This window comes from Lynx canadensis, chromosome B4 (assembly GCF_007474595.2).
Source record: "Lynx canadensis isolate LIC74 chromosome B4, mLynCan4.pri.v2, whole genome shotgun sequence".
NCBI classification, from domain to species: Eukaryota; Metazoa; Chordata; class Mammalia; order Carnivora; family Felidae; genus Lynx; species Lynx canadensis.
The window spans coordinates 135,852,642-135,864,440 of record NC_044309.1 but is presented as its reverse complement, the minus strand read 5'-3'; the positions used below and the strand labels follow the sequence as shown (position 1 = coordinate 135,864,440).

The following is an 11,799-nucleotide window of genomic DNA, read 5'->3' as shown; positions in this document are numbered from 1 at the left end:
TGCCTTGGCTTCCTCCCTGCCCCGCTCCTTTCCCCCCACTGTCCCCCTCCTCCTCTTCCCTGCATCTGTCCCGCACCACTGCCTGTCTCCCCACATGGCCAGATGCTGGCAGGGGTGGGGGTAGAGACCTCGGCTCTGGGCCGGCCCCAGGCCAGGGACCCGGGGTGGCGGAGGGGGAGGTAAGCAGCAGGAGAAGTGTTTCCTGCACCTGTAGTGAGCCTGAGGGAGGCCGCTCCAGGCCCAGGTGGAGGCGAGGCAGAAGCCAGGTTCAAGACTGGGCCATAGGGTGCCCACGAGCTGCGGGTGCCCCGCCCACCATCCATCCCGCAGACCCATGGGTGCAACTTGCGCACCGACAGGGCCACCCGGGCGCCCCTGGGTTGGTTTTAAAGCAGAGATTACAGTGTCTTCCTCAGTTTTAGGGGAGAGAGGCCATAACGCAGTAGTTAGGCTGCTGGGCTCTGGAGCCTGACGGGCTCCATGAGCTCTGTGACCTTGGGGAAGCCGGGGAGCCCCCGAGCCCCCATCTCCTCGTATGTAAGATGGACGTAATAACAGATTTCCTTGTGTATAAACGAGGCACAAGAAGAGAATCTACCTCTTAAGGTTGTTTGTTGGGAGGACCAACACATACCTGAAGGCTCCTCCTACAGTGTCCAGCAGACATGTGGCCTGTGAATTAACAAACATTGACTGACTTCCACATTGCTCTGTTTAGGACACGATTCTAGGAACCGAAGCCAGGCAGGGAATTCTCCTCTGCCCCCGAGAATGGAGAGATCAGTGAGATACAACCCGGTCCTGTAGGAAGGGCAGGGCGGGGAGACGAGGGAGTGTGCGAGGCGAGGCGGTCGCCATGTGCTGGACAAGAGCCTGGCCCCGCAGTCTAGACAGCACCTTCTTTCTGCAAGGGTAGAATTTCTAGGAAACTGAAGGAAAAGAACCCAGCCCATCACAGAGTTAATGCTACGTTCGCATCGCAAGGCTTACCGCTGTCGAGTATCCCGACAGGATTTGGGACAGAAAGAAATCCAGTGCCCAAATCGAAAGACGTGGACGCGCCATTAACGGAAGTCTTCCGGTTTGTCATTGTTTCAGACGCTCCGAGGAACGGGCCAGAAGGGGCTCCATCGCAGACTCCGGTTCTTTCGAAGAGTAACTTGGACGGCTACTTTGTAACCGCTGAAGAGTGCGTGAAGCGCTTCCCCCAGAGACTGAAGGAAGTCTTCCGGGTAAATTATGACCTATCTACTGCTTGGCTTATCTGGACACCCCCCACCCCACCTTGCTCCCAGCCATCCAGCCCCACCGGCTGGGACTCCTGGAGCCCCGGCATGCCCTGCGCTTCACGGGACCCAGCGCCCCTCGCCGTAGACTCAGGTTCACCCCTTCTCCCCTTCCTGGGGAGGGGCGCTCGGGCTTAACTCTGCAATCCCCTCCCAGCCCTGAGGTCCTCCCCTGCTCCCGCTTTGCCGGGTCTGCCTTCTGCCTCTCGAAGACTTTGGAGAAATGTGGAAGGAGAGGGGCGGGTCAGGGGGTTAACGAGGAATTCGGGATGCGCATTCGTCCATCCTATCCACGCCACCCATTCACTCGGCAGACAAGTAGCACGCACTCACGATCTGCTGGAATTTCTGCTAAAGGCTGGAGATGAAAGAGGGGGCCCCAGTCCAGTCTAAGACACAGATGGAAACAGATAGTTCAGACACATGGGGTTGCCTGTTGTAGAAGGAACGATAGCATGCCATGGGGGCACAGGGAAAAGACCGCACTAAGGAGGACTTCCTGGAGGAGGTGGCCCCTGAACCGAATCTTAAACCCCCAGCAAGTGCTGGCCAGAAAAAGGAAGGAGCAAACAATAGGGGAGGGAGCTTGCCCCAGGCAGGTGGTGGACAGGTCATGGTCATGGGCTTTAGGGAAAAGCTCACAGATTGCTAGGGTGGGTTGCATGTGGAAGCCGTAATGGGTAGGACGGGAGAAACAGCAGCCATTTAAACACAGAGGCAGGCAGAGAATGACCTAAGCTGTTTCTGCGTTGAGAAGTAAAGGAGCAGTTAAAGAGGGAAGGTCAATTTAATAAGCCGGCTGTAGTAGCTGCAAGGCAGGGTGGAGGCCCCAGGGTGTGCAGGAACAGGTAGGCGAGAGGGTGAGGGGGTGAGAGGGCAGGAGGGGAAGCAGAGGGTCACTGGGAGCAAGCGTTCCCTGCTTGTCACCAGGGTGGCCCGGAGGGGTTCGCGGCCAGCACCCCTCTGCCGTCTTCACCCAGGGGGCCAACTCACCCATTCCGTCGCAAGCCAGCCTCCTTTCTGTGGACTCTGCCTCCACCCCTCTGCTCACCTTTCCCAGCGAGGGGGCGTAGGGGGAGCCAGGCTCTGTGCTGGCACCCCTGTTCGCCTATCTTTGGAACCCGTGCAGCTTGGTTACGGTGCACACACGTGCCATATTTCCTAATGATCTTTGTTTTAAACGATTACATAATGGACTGAGTCAATGAACATTCACTGCCACCCGCTCTATCCTGCCAAGAATTTGTAATCTAGGGTTGAGACAAAGAAGTGAATCTCTAATTGCCAGGGTTTACATGATCCGTACTAGGACGCAGGTTAGTTCTGGGATCACTGGGGATTTGCTTGTCGTCCTCACAGGTGTATAGTAATGAGACCGAGTGTGTGCCTTGCTTGTGAGCGGGAAGGGACAGTCACCTTACTTATTTTATTGAGTTCCTATTCGCGAGAAATTCCCGAGCATCTCTCCTCATCAATAATGGAAACCCCACCTTGGGTTAGCCTCAAATACTATTACAGCCGCTGCTGTTGTTTGCCTGGCAATTTTGTAGCCACGCGAGGTCGTCTCAGCACTCAGCTCAGGTTTACAGACAACAACAAAGCCAGGTGAGTTAGTTGTGCCCCCACGGCTCAGGTCCAAGACCATGAAGAATTGAGGAAATAATTCATCATGACCCAATAAGAGACATCTTTTCTCCCCGACTGTGGTGAGGAAGGCAGGCACAGACACCCCCGGGTGATGCAGGGGCGTGACCTGAGGACGGGTTCTCCTTCGGCCAAGGGCTCCCCCTCCAGACACCGTCTCTGCAGGGTCAGGCACGTGTCCCCGGGTTCAGGTATTTATTTCAAAGCAATCAGAATCTGGAACCAACCCCCCCCCCCCCCCCCAGAAATGGGATCATTCTCTACATACATTTCTGCAACTGTACTTTTCACCTCACTGTCTGTCCTCGACGTCTGACCTTGCGTGGTGATCTCAGCACGCACCCTGATCAGAGCGTCCTCTCCGTTCTTAGCCCCCGTCCTGCCCGCCCGGCCTGCGGGCCCCGGCTCCGCACTGGCCGTGCCCCCCTCTCCTCCTCCCTTCACACTCCAGCCCGTGTTCTTCCTCGCCTTCATGTCTTTGCACATTCTGTTCCTTTGCCCGGACTGCCAGTCCAAGCCCTTTGACCAGTCAACTCCTACCCAGGCTCTGGTCTTTCTTAAGCACTCGGGCCTTCCACACGCCTTCGGATATGCAGGGAGATCTGCCGCCGGCCCGTTCGCCTCCCGGTACAAGCGTGTGTGGACTTGTGATCCTAGGAGACCTTAGGGCTGAGTTGTTCCCAAATCATCCAGATAACTCAAACGGCCACCACGGTGCTTGACATGTAATCGGTGATCAATATGTATTTGCTGAGTGAACAAAAGACTTCACGTTACGTGTAGGCAGTGAACCGGACAGATTACATCTGTGGCCTCCTTTGTTTAAACCCTCACAGGACCCGCTCAGGTAGGCATTCGTGTTCCCATTTCACAGATGGAGAAACTGAAGGTCTGAGACGGGGAGGAACTTACCCAAAGCCACATGTCTCGCAGAGGTTGGAGCCAGGAATTGAAACATCTACTTGACTCCAATAAAAGTAGGAGTCTTCATTCTGGGAGGCCAAAGACCGAGATGAGGGGAATGACGAAGGTTTTTACATGTGTGAGGATTATAAACGTGGATTCCATGGCATCTGGACTGTCCCTGTCGTCCGGCAGTCCAGGCTGGCAGTGAGCACGGCCTTCACACCCGTCTTCCCGTCCCTGCCACACTGATTCGCTGTTACATTAGCAGACAGGCCTTTCTTCCCCACTAGACTGTGGGAACCTTGGTGTCGGGGACCACGTTGAGGCTAGCTTGTGTCTCTGTGCTGAGCAGAGTGCTCGGCCCACAGTAGGTGCTCAGGAAACACTTGTTGCCCTCTGCATACCCACCAGCTCCGTTCCGCAGGTGTTTACTATGCACTGCTCTGAGCTGGAGGTACAACAAGGGACAGACCTGAGCCCAGGCCACATGTTCACCTTCCAGAAAGGGGAAGGCACTGAACACACACATCACCAGCTCGTCAGCCGGTGACATGTTCTGTGAAGAAAACTAAGGCCGGGTGAGTGTCAGGGACCAGGGAGATGCCGTTGTACAGAGAGGGTCAGGAAATGCTCCCGGAGAGGTGACATTGGAGCAGACACACGGAAGGGTGCAGGTACTGTGGAGAATTCCCTGAGACGCCCGAGGCAGGCTCAGCGTGTGCTCGCAGGACAGCAAGGGGGCAGAGGAGAGGAATGGGGGCAGAGGGGTGGCCAAGAGGTGGCCCGCAGCCCCGAGCAAGTCCCCACCGGTGCTGCTGCTGGACAAGAGGCCACCAGGCGGTGGCACAGGAGCCTGCTGGATGGCGGTGGCCCTGGGAGGCACCTGGGAGGCAGGGCAGCATTTTCAGTGGGTCCCCATCTGTTCAGCCCAGTGACTGCGCATTATGAGGTGCTGAGTGAATGAATGACTGCGGGAAGGCAGATCTTTCCACAAAGTCCCAGAACGTCTTAATTAGGCCCTTGAGGTCTTTGTTGTAAACGACCTCTTACGGCAGATCCTGGGACAGGAAGGTATGAGTGCAGCGCCTCTGAAGTCACCACAGAAAGCCCCGGTGGGGGCCGCGTCGGGTACTGATGGAGACGAGGGGTGCTGGGGCCGCGTCGCCAACTTTCCGAGCCTGAGACAGAGGAAGTACAGACGGGGGAAGCACACGCACTGGCCCAGGCAGAGCCCGTTCAGAGCCCCAGCGCCGGGCACTTGCTGTGCGGCCTCAGGCGACAGCAATAGTGACAAACAACATGTCAGGGCACTTAGAAAACAGCATATTCACCCCTCACAACCACCCCAGGAGAGAGGGACTTCCGTAATCCCCATTTTATAGATGAGAAAATGGAAGCACGGCCGGGCTAAATATCTTGCCTACGGTTTCGCCAGTATTAACCGGCAGAGCTGAGGTTTGAAAGCGGGCAACCTGCCGGCGAGTGGCCCTCGGCGTGCCGCGTGGCCTCTAAGTCACAGGCTCCCTCCCAGCCTCCATCTGCTCATCCGCAAGATGGGGATCGTGGTGCCCTCGTGTGGCGTCACCGACGGAGCAGAGCACCCGTGCAAAGTCCCTCTGGCTCAGCAGACAGGGCCAGCCCGTCGGCACCGTCACCCAAAACCGGGTACTGGCCCCCGGATGGCCCCTCGAGGTGACATTCAGGACCGCACTTGTTTTCCTGTAGACAGAAGCTGCCACACATCATGAAGCTTCTATAGGAACATCGATCGAGGGCGAGATTTTTATCTGTCCCGAAGAGCTCCAGCATCCTCTTACCATAAAGGCGGAGAGGGGAAGGAAAGAGAAAAGCCTTTCTTGTCCCTTGCCCTGGCCTCCCCGCATTACAAGAGGGCACGGGAGAACGCGGTGCGTGGTTCCTTGGGAAAAGCATATGGTGGCAAGGATGTTCCTGGAGGAGGGAACTTGCCCACGGAGCCGTTGCGGGGACACCGCCCCGTCCTCGTTTTGGAGAGGAGCCCACCCGCGCGGGGTTGTGTGTTGTCGCGGGGGTTCAGAAGGAAGCGCTTTGACGCGTGCGTTTTGTTTTTAGGACCCCTACTCCGCCTTCTTTAAAATAGACACTGACAGGGATGGCATCATCCACATGCGCGATGTCCACAGACTGCTACGGCTCTTACTGTTCAATCTGAAAGACGACGAGTTTGAGCGTTTCCTGGGCCTTCTTGGCCTGAGACTCAGCGTCACGCTAAATTTTCGGGAATTTCGAAATCTGTGTGAGAAGACGTCTTTGAGAACAGATGACCCGCCTCAAAGACTCGTTAGGTAAGAGCGCACGCGGCTCAGCGCCTTTGCCCCCACGGGGTCCACTGCTCCCGCCAGGCCCACGGAGGAGGGGGAGGAACGGAATTGCCCCCCCCCCCCCGGGGAGCGATCGTTTCGTCTTTTGGGGGGCTCGAGAGAAACCACGCAAGGACTAGCCTTCAATGCCGAAAGCCTGAAAGATACCAGGTGCGGATTAGAAGGTACAACCCGATCTAGCCACCCGTGAGCGTGGGTTTCGCGTGTCACTGTGAATCATGCCAGCCTGCCTTCTAGGCACACACAACAACTACGTGCAGACACTTCTGTGTTTTTTCTTTTATAAAAAGCTGGGGTCGGATTTATGGGTGTTGCCCAGCCTTGCGAGACCTGTCGGCCCCCTGCCTGTGAGCTGTGCAAGCTAACGCTTGTCTAGAGAGCACGGGTCCAGGCACTAACATGTCAGCCCAGGCAATCACATGACTTGGGGAACCACGGAGCACCTTCTGGTAATTGATGGAAACCGAGTATCACGTCGGGCTTTTTTCTATGAGTATAAACACATACATACACGGGGCCCTTGAGTAGCCACAGAATGCTTCAACCCTGCAGCTTGACTTATATGTGGATTGGGGGGAGGGATAAATACAGTGTGATTATGTACATGTGTTTTCTCTTACGATTTTCTTCACACATCCTCTTCCCTCGCTTACTTTATAGTAAGAACACGGTGTATTACACATATAATGTTGAAAATATGGGTTAATCGGTCGTGTTACCAGTAGGGCTTCCAGTCAACAGTAGGCTACCACTAATTAATTTTGGGGGGAGTCAAAAGTTATATGGGGACTTTTGACTGTGGGGGGGTTGGCGCTCCCAACCCCTGCCTCGTTCAAGGGTCAAGTATACGTCTTTTACTTTCTATAAATCTGGGGTCAGCTGAGCCAACTGTTTGGGGAGCCACAAGGACGACGCCCCCGCCACCCCTTCCCAGGCAGTGTTCCACCCCCGACCTCCGTCTACTGCATGCCAGCCTCCCTCAGGTCGAGGAGGCGAGTCTGCGTGCCAGCTGGACCGTGATTCGTCTCCTCCATTTCTCTCAGTAAGCGCCTACGCCCCTTCAAGCAGGAACAACGATGCCAGTACATCCACCCCATTGAGATCTGTTGATGCCAACAGGCATGAATGAATTAGCCCTTCAGCCCCTCCTTGACCAATTATTATAAGTGGAATAGTACTATTTTTTCGAAACCCTCCCATCCACTATGATAATACAGAGATGTGCTCTCTGTACCGTAGTAACATTCACTAGGCTGTTTTGCCCTGGAGGTACCGGCGGCCCCACCCCTTCCCTTCCGCCAGGCTGGGGAGCTCCCTGGAGCTGAGAACTCCCAGAAGCCCCCATTACTGGGCCAGATTACGCGATACTTGGCTAGGCTGCAGAGGCCCTCTGATATCGCTCTTTAATATTTTTCTCTGAATTCGCTGGTTTTGTTTTGCCTGTACTTTAAGAAAAGCCGGCCAGAAAGAAAACAACTGTGGTCTCCTTCTAAGTGAAAGAAATGATCGCATAACACGTGAATTGGACACCTGCTTCCAATTGCTCAAGTTCTGAGGAGCTGTAATATGAGACTTGATTGCTTACCATTAAAACAATACAAAAATATCCTTCAGAAAGAATTTTCTGGAGAATGTGTGCAGAATGAACCTAGAAAATTTCAACCACAAAGCGCAATCTTCCCATTCAAATGACTCAGCCTTCTTATTTGTATTCATTCCTTCGCTCATCAAGTGTTTACTGAGGGTCTGCTCAGGACTAGATGTGGCCCCAGGACGAGGTGGTACAAAGACCGCCTTTGAGGGGCTCATGGGTGAATGTGGAACAGGTACAAAAATAAAGAGCTATAGTGAAACATAAGGATGTCTGAAGTGCCTCCGAGATGGGAACAGCTAAGCCTGCTTGAGGTGCACGGGAAAAGTGGGACATCTGAGTTGCATCTTGAGGTGTGAGTAGGAGTTTGTCAGGTGCAGGCTACCAGATGGTGGTTCGAGGCCAGAGAACGGCATTTACAACACCTCAGAGGTGGAAATGTCGAGCACATTCAGGAAACGGGGAGAGGATGTGTGTGCAGAAGTGGCATGCACCATGGGGGCATGGTGGGAGGAGAGCCCTGGAGAGGCAGGAGGGCCAGCTGAGAAGGGGCTGGAGAGCCAGGCTGAGGAGTCCATCCTTTACCAGCAGACAGGAGAGGGTTTTATATTGTGGAGGCAGAGGGCCGCATTGTGCTGCAGAAAGACCCTTCGGCAGTCGTAGAGCAGAGGATAGATGTAAAGGAGGACAGTCTCTGCAGTCCAGGGAGACCCAGCATGGCGTCCAAGGGTCTGGTGGAGAGACCTCAACCAAGGCACTGCCTTAGAAAGCCACTGCTTTAGAAGGCCTCCCATGGCCAGACCCCATGCCTCTGCTTCGAGAAGATGTATCCTTTAGTACTCTACAAGGAGGCCCTATCACTTGACTTGCCGGATGAAGGACCCAGGTGATGGGTGGTGGGCAGAGATGTGAACGCAGGGTGCCTGTTTGGAGGGACCCCTTTCTCTGCCTGGAGGCCTCACCCTCCTTCACCCGCCTATCACACCAGCCTCACTTTTAGCCACGGGCCACACCTAGACACCATCCCATTCTGGAAGCCATCCTGCCCTCTTGTTTGGGCCCCTCTACCTTCAGGGCCTTCCCTTTCCACCAGCATTATCAAACACAATACTTTTGGAAAATTTGAGGGCTCATAATTTTGTTGAAGAGAGGAAGACCACCTTGTTTGTTTCATAACTGCAAAACATTTTCATTTTTAGTTGTATAAATGCCAATTAGAACGATCAGTCCAATGGCCTGTTTCATTTCTCCATCATCTAGTCCCTTCCAATCTGTTCCCTTGTTTAAAACATACCTGCCTGTCCATTTATCTACTGACAACCCACAGCAAGTCCATTTTGGTTCACGTACATCATAAAAGATGAAACAACACTGTCACGTGCCCTTTTAGCAAAATTTGATGCTTCGGCCTCTTGCCACAAAATATTGTATGATCAGGTCCTTCATGTTGAATGGCTAGCTGAATCGAAAGGCCAAATTTCCCTTTCGTTCTTAGAAATACATCATTCGTTTGTCAAAAAATTTGGCTTTTATGATCAGTCTCATCATCATCTCTGGAATCCAGAGTCCTGTTCTGTCTGTGTGGATTCCTCTTCTGGTTCATCTGATCATTGGGAGATGTCTTCTTATCTCAATTTTCTTCCCTTTGCCATTTGAACATGAAATAATTCTGAATTTTTAACTATGTTCGATGAAAACTGACACAAGACTACAAAGATGGTGTTGCTGTGTTCTTTTCACCTTCTCTAAAGATGCTGTTATACTTTGGGCAGTGCAGTCAGAAAACTAGGGAGTGATTCATTTCAAGATCCTGTCATTGGCTAAGTAATTCCCTCATTTTCTGTTTTCTTCTTACTGCTTTAGTCTCTCTCTCTTTCTCTCTCTCTCTCTCTCTCTCTCTCTCTCTCTCTCTTTTAGCATAGTTGGAAATAATTAAAGAATAAATGATTGATCATTTCTTGGGATAATGAAATCGATCTAGTAAAATTGAAATCAAGATCACTAAGACCCCATGTATGTAAGACCCCATTGACCCCATCAATGGACCCAGGTGGTATTGCAAGATAGAATAAGTGTTATCTCATAAAGAAAATAAATAATTTTTTTTTCTTTGAAAGCCCTCTAAGAAAAACTGAGAGTCATGAATGCCAATTCTCTTCCACTTTCTGGATTATATAGAATTGTTATTTCTTTCTTAAATATTTGATATAATTCACCAAAGAACTGATCAGGTCCTGGAGTTTCCTTTGTTGGGAAGATTTTAACTATGAATCTCATTAATTTAATAGATCATTCAGGGTTTCTATTCCTTCTTGAATGAGTGTTTGGAGTTTGTGTTTTTTGGTCCATTTCATCTAAGTTGTTAAATTTATGAGAATAAAGTTCTTCAAAATATTCCTCCCTTACATTCTTTTAATATCTGGAGGGTCTTTAGTGCTATCCCTTTTATCATTTCTGATACTTGGTAGGTAATGTCTTCTCTTCTTTTTTCTTGATATGTTTCGCTAGAGATTTATCATTTGATTGATATTTTCAAAGAACCACCTTTTTGTTTCATTGAATTTGCTCTATTGTTTTCTGTGTAATAGAAACAAATTTCTGTTTATTGATTTCTCTTCTTTATTACTTACTACTTTCTTCTTGCTTTGAATATAGTTTACTCTTCTTTTTTATTCTCTTAAGTTTGGAAACTCAGATTTTTTATTTGAGTTCTTTCTTTTCTAACAGAGACCCTGAATGCTATCAGTTTCCTTGTAGGCACTGAGCTGGCTACATTCTGCAAACCTGGATCTATTACAGTTTTAAGTTTCATTTACTTAAGAATATTTTCTAATTTCCCTTGAGACTTTCTTTTGGATCCACAATTATTTATGTGTGGTTCTGTCAATTTTAAAATATGTCCATGGTTTCCAACTATCTTTCTGTTATTGATTTCTAGTTTAATTCTGTTGTGGTCAGAAAACATACTTTGTATGATTTTAATTCTTTTACATTTGCTCAGCTTTATTTTATGACCCTAGAGATGGTCTATGTTGGTGAGTATTCCATGGATACTTGATACGAATGTGTATTTGGCTGTCGCTGGGTGGAGTGTGCCGATGAGATCAAGTTAGTTGATAGTGTTCAGGTCTTCAGTGTTCTTGCTTATTTGTTTGTTCTATCACTTCCTAGAGAGGAGTGATGAAGTCCCCAACAATAGTTAAGCACTTGTCTATACCTCTTTCCAGTTCTATCCATTTGTGCTTCATGAATTTTGAAACCGAGAAAAATAGTGTGTTTATACTTGCCATTTCTGCTTCTCTTCCCTTATTTCTGAAGTTCTGTTTCTCTCTGTTATCATGTTCCTTACTCAGAGAAGCTTTCTTCAGCAGGTCTTTCAGAGCATGTCTACCGGAGACAGGTTGTCTTAGTTTTCCTTCACTGAGAAAATCTCTCTTGCTCCTTCATTCCTAACAGACATTTTTTCTGGGTATAGAATTCTGGGTTAACAGTTATTTTCACAGCACTTTAAAAATGTTACTCCATTGTTTTCAGGCCTTCATGGTTTGTGGTGAGAAGTCTGCAGGAATTCAAATGGTCTTGCCCCCTAGATGGCCTGTGTCATTTTCCTCAGGTTACTTTCAGGATGTTTTTCTTTATCTTTGGTTTTTATTAGTTTTAGTATGATGTGTTTGGGCATGATTTTCTTTGTTTATCATTCTTTGGGTTTACTGAACTTCTTGAATTTGTAAATTTATGTTCTTCATCGAGTTTGGGAAGGTTGCAGCTATTATTTCTTCATGTTTAAAAAAAATTTTTTTTGGTATCAATCTCTCCCTCCATCCACCCCTTGTGGTATCCCAATGACCTGAATGTAGACTTGTTGATTTTGTACCACTGGTCCCTGTATTAGTCCCTGAAGCTGTATTCTTCTCTTTTTTCCCCATTGATCAGATTGGATTAATTCTGTTCATCTGTCTTCAGGTTCACTGACTCACTCCTCTGTCGTCTGCATTCTGTCATCGAGCCAATC

General features: G+C 50.3%; 1 protein-coding gene across 1 annotated transcript in view; it reads left to right on the top strand.

Annotated features, from left to right (window-relative positions):
* Nucleotides 1-11,799, top strand: part of EFCAB6 (EF-hand calcium binding domain 6) — a 225,418-nt gene that overhangs the window by 135,868 nt on the left and 77,751 nt on the right. The window contains exons 20-21 of the mRNA XM_030322319.1: nucleotides 1,012-1,232; nucleotides 5,928-6,160. Coding sequence (XP_030178179.1) covers nucleotides 1,012-1,232; nucleotides 5,928-6,160 — 454 coding nt within the window. The remainder of the gene's footprint in view (nucleotides 1-1,011; nucleotides 1,233-5,927; nucleotides 6,161-11,799) is intronic.